At 42.7% G+C, this 17,857-nt stretch overlaps 1 protein-coding gene across 4 annotated transcripts in view; it reads left to right on the top strand.

Moving 5' to 3' along the window:
• NBEA (neurobeachin) overlaps positions 1 to 17,857 on the top strand; it is a 1,608,295-nt gene that overhangs the window by 988,281 nt on the left and 602,157 nt on the right. For all 4 annotated transcript variants that reach the window (XM_069205539.1, XM_069205537.1, XM_069205538.1 and 1 more), the window contains one exon: positions 14,519 to 14,643. In XM_069205539.1, the coding sequence (XP_069061640.1) occupies positions 14,519 to 14,643 (125 nt within the window). The remainder of the gene's footprint in view (positions 1 to 14,518; positions 14,644 to 17,857) is intronic.

The following is a 17,857-nucleotide window of genomic DNA, read 5'->3' as shown; positions in this document are numbered from 1 at the left end:
CAATCACATGTGGATGCAAGTCACAGGATTGTCCTATGCTGTGGAAGCCTTTCTCATGGATATACCTTTTGATGGCTTTCCTTTTTGGTCGAAAGACAGACTCTGCGTTGGAGTGCTTTAAGGTAAGAAGAACAAGAGCACACTCACTGATTCTGTTGACCCCTGCCAAGCAGTTTCCATATCAGTTGAAAAAGTTCAGAGGCTTTTACAGAGGGTTGGTTTGTAGGCAATTACAGTCTCCCCTAGCAGAACAGCAGACACCCCAGTCCTTTTTTGAAGCTGTGGACATGCGTCTGGCAGACAGCTTGCAGTCCAGCAGGGGTAAAAGTTCTTCTATTCCCTTTTCAACACAGCCATCAAACAGCTTTAGTTTGCTCCTAGTGATACAAGCCCATCCAGTATGGGGGCAGGATCTAGCACTTCTTTTGAAGGTGGTAATCCATCAGATCTGGCAGATTTGTCTTACAAATAGTCTAGCATGGCTATTCCTCACAAAATGTACCCCCATCAAGATACAATTTCAGAGGAACACCTGTTTCTTCTGCAGGAGGCATGAGTGTTACTCTCCAAGAGTGCTATTGAGAGAGTGATGGACCGAGAAGAGGATTCGTACTCTTGTTTTTTCCTTGTGCTAAAAAAGGATAGGGGTCTCTGACTTCTTTTAGACCTTTGCATACCTTCCTGCAGAAGGACAAATTCAAAATGGTCAAACTAGCCCAGATCCTGTCTGCCCTGGACCACAGAGACTGGATGGTGTCTTTGGACCTGCAGAATGTGTCTTTCGTATACCTGTCCTGCAGTCCCATAAACCATACCTGCATTTCAAGGTAAACAAGAAGCATACCAGTTTGCTCTGCTCCCTTTCTGCCTATCCAGTGCCTCTGGGGTCTTCACAAAAGTGATGGCAGTGGTGACATCCCCTCTTTGGAGGTCAAGGACACAAATCTTTCCCCTACCTCGATGACTTGCTGTTGAAAGTGTTCTCTCCACAGTCAGTTGTAGATCACCTCCAGGTGACAGCACACTCCTGACAACTTTAGGGTTTCCTATCAATCAGATTCTTTCTAGCTGATCTGACTTGTTCACAGAGCTTTCCATCCATTGGAGATATCTTGGTCCCAGTACAGTTCTGAGCCTTCCCTCCACCGCATGAGTCCAGGACATCTGGGCTATGATCATGATTTTTTCAGCCATAGTCATGGATAATGTGAAAGCAGCTGTGAGACTTCCTGTAGCATATGGTTCGGCAATGGAATCGGAAGTACCAATGGGCCCAGCATCAAGAAATCTGATGGATGTAATCCACATTTCAGACAAGACTGTTTGTGATTCGCAGTGGTGGCTGCTCAAGGGAATTTGGTCCTGTGGCAGGCCTCTCTCCCTTCCCCACACAGAGCTGACAATGGTGATGAATGGTGCCCTGAAGAGTTGAGGGGGCTCTCTAGGGGTGGAAGTGATCAGAGGGCTTTGGTCCACAATAGGAGCTCGGCTCCACATCAGTCTTTTGGAATTGCGAGCCATTTGTCTGGCTCTAAAAGTCTGTCTGACATTCATCAAGGGGAGGCTAGTACAGGTTCTCATGGACACCCACGTGTAGTATTGCAACAAACAGGGAAGATTGGGATCCTGGGTCCTGTGTCAGGAGGCTCTGTTTCTCTAGTGTTGGTTGCAGCACCAGTGCATTTTCCTGATCATAAAGCATCTAGCAGGGTCCCTGAATGCCAGAGTGAACAAGTTGAGCAGGTGTCATCTGGCTGCCCGGGCGCGGCTTCCACACCCTGAGGTGATGCAGTGGATCTTCTACAAGTAGGGAGAACATCTTTTGAACTGAGATATATTTTTCAAAGACTTTACTTTCAAGGTAATGGTCTCCAAACTTTCAATTTTTTACTTAAGGCCTTTCTAACTATAAGATTCAAACTATTCTCACAAAAACACTATACAAAGGTACTTCCACAATTGATTTGCATTTGGCAACACTGCCTGGCTTCACTGTAGATGAAGACTCCACTTAGTAAAATTCCCAAAAATACGAGTGTGAGATCTGACATTCTTCTAAGTTAAAATCCTTCAAAATTACCTATTTAAACTAATTAAATGCGGTAGTTCATTAAAATCTTGGAAATTAATTTGGCTCCGCCCCTTTAAAAGTAAGTAACACAGGTCAGCCATCGGGGAATGAATTTTGAAAATGAATGTTACAGATTGATAACAGGCTATTGTATAATATAGACGATGTGCATGGAAGTGGAAAATCACTTTCTAGCATGTACTTTCTGTAGCCTTTTGAAAGGATTAAACACAGTTTGAAGATAAATGTTTATGAAGGATAGAGTGAAAACAACATAAACTCAATTTATTTAGTATGGACCATAGCACGTGGTTTACTCTTGGTATAACACACAAACGGGTAAGTGGTACAACTTAAATTAAGCTGTTGATGGAAGGACAGCTAAGGTGAACATTGTTGAGGTTTGCCTGTCAGTGTATGAACCAAATAAGCACAAGTAAACAAAAACAACTGCAGACGAATGCCCGATAGGATGTGTTTGCAGGGCGGTGGAAACCAAATATGTATGTACTTTATAATGTGCAACATGCAATGTAGAGGTTCCTCCGCCTACTGGTTGGTAGGGCCTGGTCACTCCGCAGCTAAAATGTTTGACGGAAGCAGTTCTTTGTCCTGAACCGAAATTTAGTTTGGGATATTCGTTTCAAGCTTGAGCCGCTGTAAAGAAGAATTCATCCTCCTTGAAAATTCCTCTAGATTTTCTTTGGGTAAAATCAAAAAAGGCTGGGGAGGGCGTAGTGTTTAGATAAACACAGACAATTGTAAAGGGTTAGAAGTAAACACGTAAAAGGGGTAGACTGTAGTGTGACTGGAGAATGAAATAGAAAGCAATTGACAGCATTGTTTTTGCTTGCATGCTTACAGTATGAGCAGAACTGATGTCAAACCAATACTGCAATGTCAGAGATGCAAGTTGGTAAGCCAGTGAGCCTATGGAATATGAGTGAAAACATTAGTAGAATTTACACGATTATTGAAAACATCACTTGTAGACCTTCCATGTTTGTCACTCTGGAAGCTAAAGCCTCTAGATGGTTGAAAGAAGCTGTTCGGTCACTCTGCAAAGAAAAGTGGTCAAATAGAGGAAACAACGTGACAGATACGTCTGTTTCAATGTAATAGTAATTGTGTGATGAGTCAGAGAGAGATGTGTAAAGGATTTTGAGTCCTGTTTACTGAGACATAGAAAGAAACATAGATTCAAGATGGAATTGGTTAGTTTCTCGCCTGTTTGATGAAAGTTACATGAAAAAGGGTCTTGATACTAGTCATCTTTAATTTCAGTTTAGTGTTGGGGATTTGGCACATTTCTTTGTCTAGCTTTTGTTCTGTCTTGCCTGCTTCTTTCCTTTGTGGTTATTTCTTTGCCTACAATTCAGTGTTATTTTGCCTATTCTCTTTACCATATGTGATGTGAAAATGTTATACATTTTAAGCTTGATTTGAACTGAATGTTCTCTGGCCTTAAATAAATGGTAAGTTCCTGCAATAGCAGGAGCCCTCAACCCTGTTTACTTGACATGAAATAATATTTTAGGAAACGATTCAAATAATTTTGAAAGCATGTGCCAGGAACGGTTACGTGATTGAATGTCAGATGACTGTGAAGGTAATTCAATTGCTAGGGAAAGGGCATGAATTTAATTCCAGATCAAACATAGGACTGACTATATTCAGCTTCAGCATGGGTGATATGGCTGAAGGACCATGTGCCTATACTTCAAGCTATATTCAGGTGTGTAACTGTGTTGAAATTACATATACAAGGTGCAAACTGAAAACAAAGGACAATAGTTAATTGTATAATGGCCAATATGTTTTGTAATATATTATAAAGCAGCACATTTGCTGCAGAGAAACTGTGCGCAGTACTTGATGATGATAGAATATCTCTACACGGCGTGAGATGTAGAGTAATTAAATTCAGGGATGTTAAAAGTGCCTAAAAGGGCAAGTACAACACATTCAGGCAAATCTGAAATCTCTGCTAGTATTGTGCCCATTGCTGTTGGCTCGCAAAAAAGAGACATTAAAAACAAGCATTGGCAAAGCCAACAGACGTAGCCTATACAAGAGTTATTGGCTTGGCAGTGTGTTTTGCCAGTGTGGCTGCTGTTCAGCACGACTAAATGTTAATGACGTGGAGTGTCATAGATTGGAGTGGGGTAGTAGTGTCGTAGAGTGGATTTGTTTGAAAACAGTGTCGTGGAGTGGAGTAAAGGGGAGTAGTGTCATAGAGTTGAGTAGAAGGGAATAGAGTTCAGTGGCAGAGAGTATTGTAGAGTGCAGTGCCATAGAGTGGAGTAGAGTGAACTGGAGTGGGGTGTAATAAAGTGGAGTGGGTTGGAGTGATTTGAAGTAGTGGGGTGGATTAGATCGGATTAAAGTGGGGTGGATTGAGTGAACTAGGGTGGATTGGAGTGTGGTGGATTGAAATGGGGTGTGGTGCGTTGGATTGGAGTGAGGTGGATTAGGTTAGATTGGGGTGGATGGGTTGATTTGGAGTAATAGGCCTGGGTGGGTGCATTGGATTGGGGTGTGGTGTGGTGGGGTGGATTGGGTTGGGGTGAATTTGATTAATTCGATTGGAGTGGGGATGATTGGATTTATTGGGCTGGAGTGGGTGGATTGGACTGGACTGGAGTGGGGTGGGGTGGATTAGACTAGACTGGTTTGAATTGGAGTGGGGTGGATTGGACTGGAGTACAGTTGGGTGGACAGAACTGTGGTGGGATGAACTGAACTCGGGAAGGGTAGATTGGTGTCGTGTGGGGTGGATGGGGTAGATTAAATTGGAGTTTAGTGGGGTAGATTGGAGTGAGGTGGATTGGGGTGGGGTGGACTGGATGGGGTGGATTGGATTGAAGGCCGGTGGATTGAAATTGGGTGGGGAGGACTAGCGTGGGGTGGATTGGATTGAAGTAGGGCGGATGTGGTGGACTACATTTGAGTGGGTGGGTTGGATTGGCTGGAGTGGATTGGGTAGGGTGGATTGGACTGGAGTGTGGTGGATTGGATTAGAGTAGGGTGAATGTAGGGTGAGAGGGGTGAATTAGATGAGATGGTTCAGATTGGAGTCAGGTGGACTGGAGTGGTGTGGAATGGAGTTGGTGCTTTGCAGTAGGGTGGATTGGAGCTGAATGTACTCAGTGGGGTGAGCTGGATTGGAGTGTGGTGGATTGAAATGAGTTGGATTGGTGTGGGGTGAATTGGATTGGTGTGGGTGGATTGGACTGGATTGGGATGGATTAAGTTAGTTTGGCGTGGGGTGGATTGGATTGGGGTGGATTAAGGTGCCCTGGATTGGACTGGAGTAGAGTGGATTAAGGTGAACTGGATGAGAGTGGGCCGGATTGGAGTGAGGTGGGTGAATTGGATTGTAGTGAGGTGGAGTGGATTGGAGTGGGTGGAATGGATTTGGGTGGGTTGGATTGGGGTTAATATGGAATGGGTGAATTGGACTGGAGTAGAGCAGATTGGAGTGGGGTGGATTGGACTGCGGTGGATAGATTTGATTGGAGTGGGGTGGATTGTGTTGGATTGGATAGGAGTGAGGTGGATTGAGGTGGAGTGGGATGAGTCTATTGGATTATTGGGAGGTGGATTGGATTGGAGTGGTGTAGAGTTGATTGAACTGGATGCGATTGGATTGGAGTGGATTGTAGAAGATTGGAGATGGGTGAATTGGTATTTGGATTGGGGTGAGGTGGATTAGAATGAGGTACGTTGTTTTGGATTGGAGTGGAGCAGACTGGAGTGGGGCAGATTGTTTTAGACAGAAGTGGGGCAGATTGGAGTGGGACAGATTTCTTCTAGTGGGCTGATTTTTTGCACTGTAAAGATGTGGCGTTTCTTTTGAGTGGGACAGGTTGTTTTGGATTGGAGTGGGGCAGATTGTTTTGGAGTGGGGTAGATGGTGTATTGGATCGGGGTGGAATGAGGCAGACTGAATTGGGGTGAGGTGGATTGGGTTACAATGGGGTGCATTAGAGTTGGGCGGATTGAAGTGGCGGAGATCATTTTGGATTGGAGTGGGGCAGATTGTTTTGGAATGAGTGGGGCAGATTTTTAAAGATTTTTTTGCATTTAAAAGGTGTGGCTTGCTTTAGAGTGAGCCGAATTGCTTTAGAGTGGAGCAGATTTTTTTGGATTAGAGTAGGACAGATTGTTTTGGGGTGGATTGGATTGGAGTGGATTGAGGCGGAATGAGGCGGACTGAATTGGGGTGAGGTGGATTGGGTTAGAGTAAGGTGCTTTGGAGAGGGGCACATTGAAGTGGGGCAGATTGTTTTGGATTCAAGTGGGTCAGATTGGAGTGGAGCACATTGGAACTAAGCAGACTGTTTTGGATTGGAGTGAGGCACATGGAAGTGGGGCAGATTGTTTTGGATTGGAGTGGGTGGATTCTTTTGCATTGAAGTGGTGCAGATTGAAGTGGTGCACATTGTTATGAATTGAATTGGGGTAGATTGGAGTGGGTCAGGTTGTTTTGGACTGGAGTGGGGCAGATTGGATTTGAGTGGAGAAGATTGTTTTGGATTGGAGTGGGGCAGATTGTTTTGGATTGGAGTGCTGCTAATTGTTTTGGACTGGAGGGCACAGATTGTTTTATTGGAGTGGGCAGATTGTTTTTGATTGGGGTGGGGCAAATGGTTTTGGATTTGAGTGGTGCAGATATTTTTTTTTATTGAAGTGGGGCAGATTGTTTTGGATGGAGTGCTGCAGATTGTTTTTATTGGATTGTGGCAAGTTGTTTTCGATTGGACTGAGACAGATTGGAGTCGGGCAGATTGCTTTGGGTTGGAGTCGGGCAGATTGCTTTGGGTTGGAGTCGGGCAGATTGCTTTGGATTGGAGTGGGGAAGATTGTTTTGGATTGGAGTGGGGAATATTGTTTTGGATTGGAGTGGGGAATATTGTTTTGGATTGGAGTGGGGAAGATTGTTTTGGATTGGAGTGGGGAAGATTGTTTTGGATTGGAGTGGGGAAGATTGTTTTGGATTGGAGTGGGGAAGATTGTTTTGGATTGGAGTGGGGAAGATTGTTTTGGATTGGAGTGGGGAAGATTGTTTTGGATTGGAGTGGTGCAGAATGTTTTGGATTGGAGTGGGGCAGCTTGTTTTAGATTGGAGTGGGGCAGCTTGTTTTAGATTGGAGTGGTGCAGAATGTTTTAGATTGGAGTGGTGCAGAATGTTTTAGATTGGAGTGGTGCGGCTTGTTTTGGATTGGAGTGTGGCGGGTTGCTTTGGATTGGAGTGTGGCGGGTTGCTTTGGATTGGAGTGTGGCGGGTTGCTTTGGATTGGAGTGTGGCGGGTTGCTTTGGATTGGAGTGTGGCGAAGATTGTTTTGGATTGGAGTGTGGCGAAGATTGTTTTGGATTGGAGTGTGGCGAAGATTGTTTTGGATTGGAGTGTGGCGAAGATTGTTTTGGATTGGAGTGTGGCGAAGATTGTTTTGGATTGGAGTGTGGCGAAGATTGTTTTGGATTGGAGTGTGGCGAAGATTGTTTTGGATTGGGGTGGGGCAGATTGTTTTGGATTGGGGTGGGGCAGATTGTTTTGAACTGTAGTGGGCAGTTTGAAGTGGGGTAAATTGTTTTAGATTGGAGTGGGGCAGATTGTTTTGGACTGGAGTGGGGCAGATTGTTTTGGACTGGAGTGGGGCAGATTGTTTTGGACTGGAGTGGGGCAGATTGTTTTGGACTGGAGTGGGGCAGATTGTTTTGGACTGGAGTGGGGAAGATTGTTTTGGACTGGAGTGTGGCGAAGATTGTTTTGGACTGGAGTGTGGCGAAGATTGTTTTGGCTTGGAGTGTGGCGAAGATTGTTTTGGCTTGGAGTGTGGCGAAGATTGTTTTGGCTTGGAGTGTGGCGAAGATTGTTTTGGCTTGGAGTGTGGCGAAGATTGTTTTGGCTTGGAGTGTGGCGAAGATTGTTTTGGCTTGGAGTGTGGCGAAGATTGTTTTGGCTTGGAGTGTGGCGAAGATTGTTTTGGCTTGGAGTGTGGCGAAGATTGTTTTGGCTTGGAGTGTGGCGAAGATTGTTTTGGCTTGGAGTGTGGCGAAGATTGTTTTGGCTTGGAGTGTGGCGAAGATTGTTTTGGCTTGGAGTGTGGCGAAGATTGTTTTGGCTTGGAGTGTGGCGAAGATTGTTTTGGCTTGGAGTGTGGCGAAGATTGTTTTGGCTTGGAGTGTGGCGAAGATTGTTTTGGCTTGGAGTGTGGCGAAGATTGTTTTGGCTTGGAGTGTGGCGAAGATTGTTTTGGCTTGGAGTGTGGCGAAGATTGTTTTGGATTGGAGTGTGGCGAAGATTGTTTTGGATTGGAGTGTGGCGAAGATTGTTTTGGATTGGAGTGTGGCGAAGATTGTTTTGGATTGGAGTGTGGCGAAGATTGTTTTGGATTGGAGTGTGGCGAAGATTGTTTTGGATTGGAGTGTGGCGAAGATTGTTTTGGATTGGAGTGTGGCGAAGATTGTTTTGGATTGGGGTGGGGCAGATTGTTTTATTGGGGTGGGGCAGATTGTTTTATTGGGGTGGGGCAGATTGTTTTATTGGGGTGGGGCAGATTGTTTTGAACTGGAGTGGGCAGTTTGAAGTGGGGTAAATTGTTTTAGATTGGAGTGGGGCAGATTGTTTTGGACAGGAGTGGGGCAGATTGTTTTGGACAGGAGTGGGGCAGATTGTTTTGGACAGGAGTGGGGAAGATTGTTTTGGACAGGAGTGGGGAAGATTGTTTTGGACAGGAGTGGGGAAGATTGTTTTGGACAGGAGTGGGGAAGATTGTTTTGGACTGGAGTGGGGAAGATTGTTTTGGACTGGAGTGGGGAAGATTGTTTTGGACTGGAGTGGGGAAGATTGTTTTGGACTGGAGTGGGGAAGATTGTTTTGGACTGGAGTGGGGAAGATTGTTTTGGACTGGAGTGGGGAAGATTGTTTTGGACTGGAGTGGGGAAGATTGTTTTGGACTGGAGTGGGGAAGATTGTTTTGGACTGGAGTGGGGAAGATTGTTTTGGACTGGAGTGGGGAAGATTGTTTTGGACTGGAGTGGGGAAGATTGTTTTAGATTGGAGTGGGGAAGATTGTTTTGGATTGGGGTGGGAAAGATTGTTTTGGATTGGGGTGGGGCAGATTGTTTTGGATTGGGGTGGGGCAGATTGTTTTGGATTGGGGTGGGGCAGATTGTTTTATTGGGGTGGGGCAGATTGTTTTGAACTGGAGTGGGCAGTTTGAAGTGGGGTAAATTGTTTTAGATTGGAGTGGGGCAGATTGTTTTGGACAGGAGTGGACAGATTGTATTGGATTGTAGTGGGGCAGAATGTTTTAGATTGGAGTGGGGCAGATTGTTTTAGATTAGAGTGGGGCAGATTGTTTTAGATTAGAGTGGGGCAGATTGTTTTAGATTAGAGTGGGGCAGATTGTTTTAGATTAGAGTGGGGCAGATTGTTTTAGATTAGAGTGGGGCAGATTGTTTTAGATTAGAGTGGGGCAGCTTGTTTTAGATTGGAGTGGGGCAGCTTGTTTTGGATTGGAGTGGGGCAGCTTGTTTTGGATTGGAGTGAGGCAGCTTGTTTTGAATTGATGTGTGGCAGGTTGTTTTGGATAGGAGTGGTGCAGATTGTTTTCATTGGAGTGGGACAGGTTGCTTTGCATTGGAGAGGGGCAGATCGGAGTGTGGCAGATTGTTTTGGATTGGAGTGGGGCAGAGTGGAGCGGGACAGAGTGTTTTGGATTGGAGTGGGGCACACTGAAGTGTGGCAGATTGTTTTGGATTGGAGTGGGGCAATTATTTTGGAATTGATTGGAGCAGATTGGCGTGGGCAGATTGTTTTAGATTGAATTGGGGTAGATTGGAGTGGGGCCGACTGGAGTTGGACTGATTGTTTTGTATTGGAGTGGGGCAGATTGTTTTGGATTGGGGTGGGACAGATCAGAGTGGGGCAGATTGTTTTGGATTGGGGTGGGACAGATCAGAGTGGAGCAGATTGTTGTGGATTGAAGTGGGGCAGGTTGTTTTTGATTGGAGGGGGGCACATTGTAGTGAGAGATTGTTTTAGATTGGAGTGGGGTGGATTGTTTTAGATGCGAGTAGGGCAGACTATTTTAGATTGGAGTGGAGCAGATTGTTTTAGATTGGAGTGGAGCAGATTGTTTTAGATTGGAGTGGGGTAGATTGTTTTAGATTGGAGTGGGGTAGATTGTTTTAGATTGGAGTGGGGTAGATTGTTTTAGATTGGAGTGGGGTAGATTGTTTTAGATTGGAGTGGGGTAGATTGTTTTAGATTGGAGTGGGGTAGATTGTTTTAGATTGGAGTGGGGTAGATTGTTTTAGATTGGAGTGGGGTAGATTGTTTTAGATTGGAGTGGGGTAGATTGTTTTGAATTAGAGTGGGGCAGATTGTTTTGAATTAGAGTGGGGCAGATTGTTTTGAATTAGAGTGGGGCAGATTGTTTTGAATTAGAGTGGGGCAGATTGTTTTGAATTAGAGTGGGGCAGATTGTTTTGAATTAGAGTGGGGCAGATTGTTTTGAATTGGAGTGGGGCAGATTGTTTTGAATTGGAGTGGGGCAGATTGTTTTGAATTGGAGTGGGGCAGATTGTTTTGGATTGGAGTGGGCAGATTATTTTGGATTAGTGTGGGGCAGGTTGTTTTGGATTGGAGTGGAGCAGATTTGAGTGGGTTCGGTTGGGAGGGTTGGAGTGTGGGGGTTGGGGTGAGTGGTGTGGATTGCAGTGGGGTGAATTGGATTGTATGGGGTGGATTGGATTGAGTGGGGTGGATTGCTGTGGGTCAGGGGTGGATTGAAGTGGGGCAGATTGGCGTGTACTGCACAATCATGTGTTCAAGCATAATTACGGAAATTACACAAGAGAAAAAAAACATGTTGCTTTGCAATATTTAGAACAAGATAATGTACATACAAAAAAGGGGAGGTTTTGATAATGGAGAAACCGGTGCTCAAAGACACAATTGGCAAGCGTATAATTGTACAAATATCGACTAAGCGGCGCTCTCCTCAGGGAAACACCCTCATCCCTAAACCTGAAAGTCCAAAGATTGTCAGACAATACAACAACAACAATAGAGGCACACGCTCAAGTAAAAAGTTTTAAATCATATACCCATAGTAGGTTTTCAGTACATAAAGATATATTAATCGGGGAAGAGTACACCTCAGAGTCCAAATTGCAATCTCATGATGAGAATCTGTTTACACATAGAAATAGCTACTCAGTCCTTCTGTATGGTTGAATCAGTTTGAAGTTTAATCCAATTCAAACACAACTTCATTTCTTCTGTATGTGCAGATGATCGATTCCAATTATATCATAGCCTTTAATCCAATTCAAGATCAGTTTCATTTCTTCTGTATATGCAGATGATAAATTCCAATTGTATCATAGCCAACACGTGTTTCGTCTTAGGGAATCACCCAAATGACTTCCTCAGGGCTGATACAATTGGCCGTTACCAGAAGCATTGTGTTACTCTATCCTGCATCGTTTCAACAGTTATCAGCTAACAAGGCATTTGAAATTATGTTGGAGCCCGAATAAGGAGCAACTGCATGTTTTTCCATTTGATCAGAAAACTGATGGTGTATCAGCCCTGAGGAAGTCATTTGGGTTATTCCCTAAGAGGAAACATGTGTTGGCTATGATACAGTTGGAAGGTGTACTCTTACACGATTAATATCTTTATGTACTGTGTGCCTCTGTTGTTGTTAAGATAATATACATCTTTTGAGAACAAGGCCCATGAGCAAAAACAAAACATGAGTACAAAGTGAGAAAACAACACTTGGTAAAATAAAAGAAATAAATTAACTATAGCAAATAAAGCTTTGCAATTTTATTTTTCCTGCTGGGAATGTTTTTGCCAGTCACACACCTTCTGTTTGCAGTGTCCTAAAGATTAAAAAGAAGTACCTCAATCATGTCAGTGCTTGGTCCCTGCTCCATAGACAGGAATGGAAATTATGCTAGGCCCTCAGTGACCAATTCCTAGGCTGTAAAGACAAGAGTCAGGCAAGCCAACAAATGTTAAGGAATGGGTGGGCCGTAAGTCTACTGTAAAATTACCACAATAGTCTCTAGGAGACAGCGCGCTGTCAGCTGAGATCTAAAAAACGTGTAATTCTTTTGGTTCCTCCAGCTGCGTCACTCGCTGTAGGTCCACCTACCGCCTGATTTGTCCCTTCCGGATTACAGCCCTCTGGAAGCGCAACTTTTCATGGGACACCTGGGGAAGGGAGCCATTACTCAGATTTATCACACGCTGCTTACTAATAACCTTGACGGCATGGCCAAGTTGCAGGACAGGTGGGCGTACCTTGCACCTAGAGAACTGGCCATATCCGCACAGCTGAGGTTGGTGCAGATAAATTACTTCCACATGACATATTTGTCTCCACTGCACTTATGATGCGTATGGACAGCGACCCCTCATGGCTGCCTGAGATGTGGTAATCTAAAGGCCCACCTACTGCACATGGCCTGGAAGTGCTCTGAGGTGCATCCCTTTTGGGTGGATGCGGAGTCGGTGATTTCTGAGGTTCTTGGAACCCGATTGAGTTGACTGTCAAGGTGGAGCTGCTGGGCCTTCTGGGGGAATTGGCGAGGCCAAGAACTGATCGAACATTTGTGGGGGTTGCATGCCTGGTGGCCAAAAGAGGCATTGCACAATTATGGAGAATCCCTCTGGTGCCATTGGTATCTAAGTGGCGAGCAGGGGTTGACGGGTGCTCTCAACTAGAAAAGCTGATATATGAAGAAAGTGGCTGCCCTCGGATATATGAGAAAATGTGGGGGAAATGGCAGGCCCACCATGGGTTGCCTCTTTGAGTGGAATTATCATGTTTCTGTAGGGGAAGAGGGGAGTGTTGTCAATTGCAATAATTGTAATGATTTGTTTCAACTGATCGTGCTGTTATGTACTCAGTCATGTTCTACTTTTAAATGAAATACAATTGGATATATAAAAAAAAAAGTGTGTAAGACCAGAAGCGAGCTTCCATACAAGAACAAAAAGAAAGGCAACGTGCAAGACCATTAAGTACCTTCATATATACAGTCTAAAAGAACAAGGGTTTAAGAAAGAAATACTGATACATAAAAGGTATTTAACAGTGTGCAAGTACTATTGTGAGCAGAAACATGTTAAGACTATAAGGGATGAATGTGTTTAAAGAAAACGTGCATTCTGGACGATACAGCTCATTCACTAATGATTTCTTAAAAGAAGAGTTTGTTGAGTCAAAAGCCAGAAAATCAACCAAATCTGTGGTGTGCTAGAAAGCTTGAAAACGTACAAACTGCATGTTTATTAGCTCCAGTTTACCATGAACTTAAGCGCTTCTAGTTTGGCCATGCAAATACAGTCCTGAATCGTCAAAACATTTTGCAAAATTTATAAAACTTGGTACTAAGAAAACTCAAAATTAAATGAATTCTGTGAGAACTTTTTAATCTAGGCCAGAAAAAGCATATAAAGGAAAAAAAAAAGTGAAATAAATAGCTAATTGAGCACACCAGTCGTAGAGCTGATGCCAGTACCTATTGTTTTTTAAAATTATGCAGTGAAGGGAAAACAAATTCTGTTTGTTTCTTTGTACTTACTGGTCATTGCTTCAGGGCTGGTTAAAGAGCTTCAAGTATTCGTTCTACAAATGGAACTTAAGCTATTTTAACCTGCAAGAGGGAATGGATGCTAATGGTGTATATTCGCTCGAGGCTATAAAATCTTCTTATAGCCCAGTTAAGAGGTAGAATAATAATTTACCAAGACAATTACCCCATGCTGGAATATTTTTGCGAGTTTAATTCGGTGGTATTAATAATAAATAAACTGCAATTTTCTCAGGTGGCTGGGGCAGTGGGGAATTATTTAAATGAATATTTCAGTGCATCATTTTAACCGCAAAATTCAAGTGCTCCATAATTTTACCCTTGTAAATTCAGTCTGCAGAGGGACCCTAGCCATTAAACGGCAAACTATTTACACCCAGGCCCACTCGGTGATTTAGTGACCTTGTTAAAACCAATGCGAAAGAAAGCGAGGCGTGTCGTTAATACGTGTAATTTGATGCATTTCTTAATGGGCCCGCGGTGATTAATGTTTTAGCAGTAGGCAGTGCGCTTCAGGCCAGACTGGGCTGAGCTCTTTAATGCCCAAGTAAAGAGAGGAAAATGTGTTAGGGTTGTCTGTTTTATTTGCTTTGAGCTTGCCCTGATATATTTCACTTTGGTGTTAAATATCTCCTGGCATCTTCTAGCCAGATGTGTATTGGCAGCTGTATTACCGCTACTCTACCTGTCCATTTATCTTTCTACCAGTCTGTTAATCTACATGTTCTTTTAGTACTAATGTTATATTTTAAGGTCGAGCAGTATATACGGCGGAGCTACATTTTAAGTGTAACATTTTCTTTACTTTCTAATTCCACAGTCAACTCCATGACTTCTGGCGCCTGGATTACTGGGAAGATGACCTACGACGACGTCGGCGATTTGTTCGGAACGCGTTTGGGTCCACGCACGCCGACGCCATGCTCAAAGCTGCCGTCGAATATGGTCAGTCTTTTCTTTACCCCGCCCCTCCGACGAGCGCTCGCGCACCCTGTGAACGCATGCAAAGCGCGTGCTTGCGGGGACGCGGGAGCGGCAGGTTGCGGCGCAGTCTTAAATCAATTTCAGAGCAGCGCCTGCCTCCATTGCTGAGGCCTGGGAGTCAAACTCCGAGTATTGTTTTAGGGTTCTTTCAGATATAAATTCCAATACTGTACCAGAATATCTGCTTTAAATTCAACAGCTATGTAACTTGACTCGAGTAGATAATCCGATTGTTAAAAAAAGAAAATACCTAAACCCGATGTTTTTCTTAGATTTCCCCGACTTTTCCTATGCATTCACTTTTTAATACGATGTCTCTATTAGAATGTGATTCTTTTTAGCATTAAACATTTTAAGCTAAGTTTTTTCCTTATTCCTCTTGCTGATATTAGTGGGCTGAATAAATTAGGACATCGTCACGTTAAAAAACAGACGTGTGCCATTTAGCCTCCGGTGTTAGGGTGTGATTTATGGCTGCTTGATCCGCCGTGTAATTTTTCATGTAGTGCTTGGTTTCCATTCATTTTGAAATCCTTTTTCAAATGGTTACTTTGTGAAATGGTATACTCAAACATATTCTCCATATCATTTCTCTAGAATCTGAGGTATGCTCTTAAAATCTGCAGTTCCAAGATGGCGGTCCATATTTATTTAATTCCTTTTGCATTTGCTTATTTAAGCTGTAGTTGGTTGTTCTCAAATGAGTTATTTCATTTTTTGTGGTTCTCTTTGTTTTGCTTTCAATGAGTCTTTAAGATACCTCGTCAATAATTGCTATTCCCTTAACTTTCAATTATCACCTCAGGTGTCTGCGGAAATAGTAGATGAGGTGTGCAATGCCCGAATTCCTGTCTGCAGGCTTCTTTGTGCTTTCGATCAAGTGCTTCGTCTTCAGTAAGTTTGATATTCCCTTGAGAGAATGCAGGCAGTTTCAATCAAGCACAAACACATACAGCCATACTGCTAAAGGACACAATCAGCTGCTTCTTTGGTGGGGCATAATGTGCCCTGAGTACTCGGGATAAGAGGCTTCCTAGGTTGCTTGGAGATGTACCTGCTTGCTGCCTGATTCACCCGCTCTCTCACGCTCAAAGTTTGACTTTGATATTCAGAAGGGTACTCTTAACTAATCATGAATTAAATCATTGTGGATGATGTGCACAAGGATTCTGCACTGTGGTGTATAGGAAGAAGCAAAGAATGTTGACAAATCAAGTTGAACTATAGACTTGTTGGCTCGATATGGCCCAAAATCCAAACATAAAGTAGTTCTGAAGGCTATTCAATTATCCGCCTCGTTGCTTTAACACATTTCCATCATGGTTTTGAAACACCACTAATGATTCTAAAATTACTTTTGTTATACAGCGTTTGTCTGATTGCATTGCCTGTAGGGAGCTAGTGTTTTCTAAGTTTAAGTTATGTACTCAATGTTTTTTGTTTATTGTACGAAGTACTGGTTTAACTCAGGGTTGTTTCTGGTTTTAGATGATATAAGGCAGTGCAAAACCTATTTTGAAAATACTTATTTGGGTACCCATGGTGAGTCATTGAAGATCCAGATTCATTCAGTATATAAGGGCGAGATTTGAAAAGTACTAGTGTGTAAACTTGCTTAGTTTTTTGTGAAATTGCATGATCTTTCATAAATAATGTGCAAAATTACGGTTTTAGAAGAAAATATGATTTGCAGGTATATTATGTGACTTTTTTCTTGTAAGCTCACACTTTACCTATAAAAGTCTTGCAATATACCAGTTGGAGTATAGTTTGGACATTACATTTCTCCAGACAAGACATTTTCTGTATGAATAAGCAGCCATCATTTAAAACAAAAAATGGTGAACATTTCATAATGTCATATTCTAGATAAAGCAAATGCAGAAATTATGCAATTTTAACCCTATAGTTAATTGTGTAAATTAGGCGAATCAGGCTATTGGTAATGATTATGAATTCTTCCTTCCAGAATTATGACATACTGGGTGTTCAATACATTTCCAGTGGCCACTCCCTGCCTCTCCCATAGGAACATCCATGATTCCACTCTAATTCTGAAATTAAAACTGAATGAAATTTGCAAAAGTCAGTGCTTAATTTGAGCCGGGGGTTTCCAGTGCTTTGCACCGGCACTTAATTGTAAACACTGGCCCTTGTGACAGTTTGATGCATGGTGGCAACTGTTTGTGTAATTTAGAGACGAGCAGAACAGTTGTTTATTTATTCAGTATACATTAAAAAACAACTTTTTTTCCTGCTGTCCAAGCTATTCTCTTAGCTTTGGGATCCTTGCACAATGTGAAATTTCACCCTTGTAGCAGCATAACGGTTCGTAGTTGTATAGGAAAAAACTGAAAAAGAACCACATAAACTGCCTCTAGGTAATGAAAAAATAAAGAACTTAATTCCTGCTTCTGAATAATCCATAGCTTAGAGCAACAACGATAAGGCTAGAGGCAAATGTGGATTGCATATGATTTTATTGAACTCATAATATGATTCCAACAATATATTGATAAAATGAAAAACATATTCACAAACTTGATATAGAATGTGGGGTCGATCCCAAAGAAAAAACGAATCTGTCCATACCTTTGGGTCACAGAAAACTTATAATAAAATGACAATATATACAGGCATACTCCAAAACAAATACAGAACCCAAGACCAATGGAATTATCCTACGCCAAGTATTCTTTAAAACAGTGCTAGTCATACATAGCGGTATTGTGAAGTCACTATTTTAAGCAGCTTATAAATCAAATACATTCATGTAAAAGAAAATCAATAAAGAAAAAGCATATTTTGTAGCAGTAGTATCATCTATACTGTAATGACAGCAAAAGGTTATGAAATATATAGATGCAAGTTCTGATCTGTTGTATACACAAAAAAGATAATACAACAGTATATAAGTTGTGATCCTTCCTTCCCCCTGTGTTGCGCAGAGGAGTCTTTCGGTGGGACCGCAGAGCGGTAGTAGACGTACATTATCTGTAGCAACTGCAACCTAGAACCTCATCTGTAGGGTAAAAAATAGATAGGAGACTAAATACATTACAAAGAAGATGCATATAGAATGCCTCTTGTTGCTCCAGCAAATCCATAGTAAAATTAACTGATGCTAAAAAGATTTTTTTTTAAAAAGCCCCTACCTATAGCGGACCGGGAACTG

This window comes from Pleurodeles waltl, chromosome 8 (genome assembly GCF_031143425.1).
Source record: "Pleurodeles waltl isolate 20211129_DDA chromosome 8, aPleWal1.hap1.20221129, whole genome shotgun sequence".
In the NCBI taxonomy this organism is placed as follows: Eukaryota; Metazoa; Chordata; class Amphibia; order Caudata; family Salamandridae; genus Pleurodeles; species Pleurodeles waltl.
The sequence above is the reverse complement of the archived record's forward strand: the minus strand, read 5'-3'. Positions and strand labels throughout refer to the sequence as shown.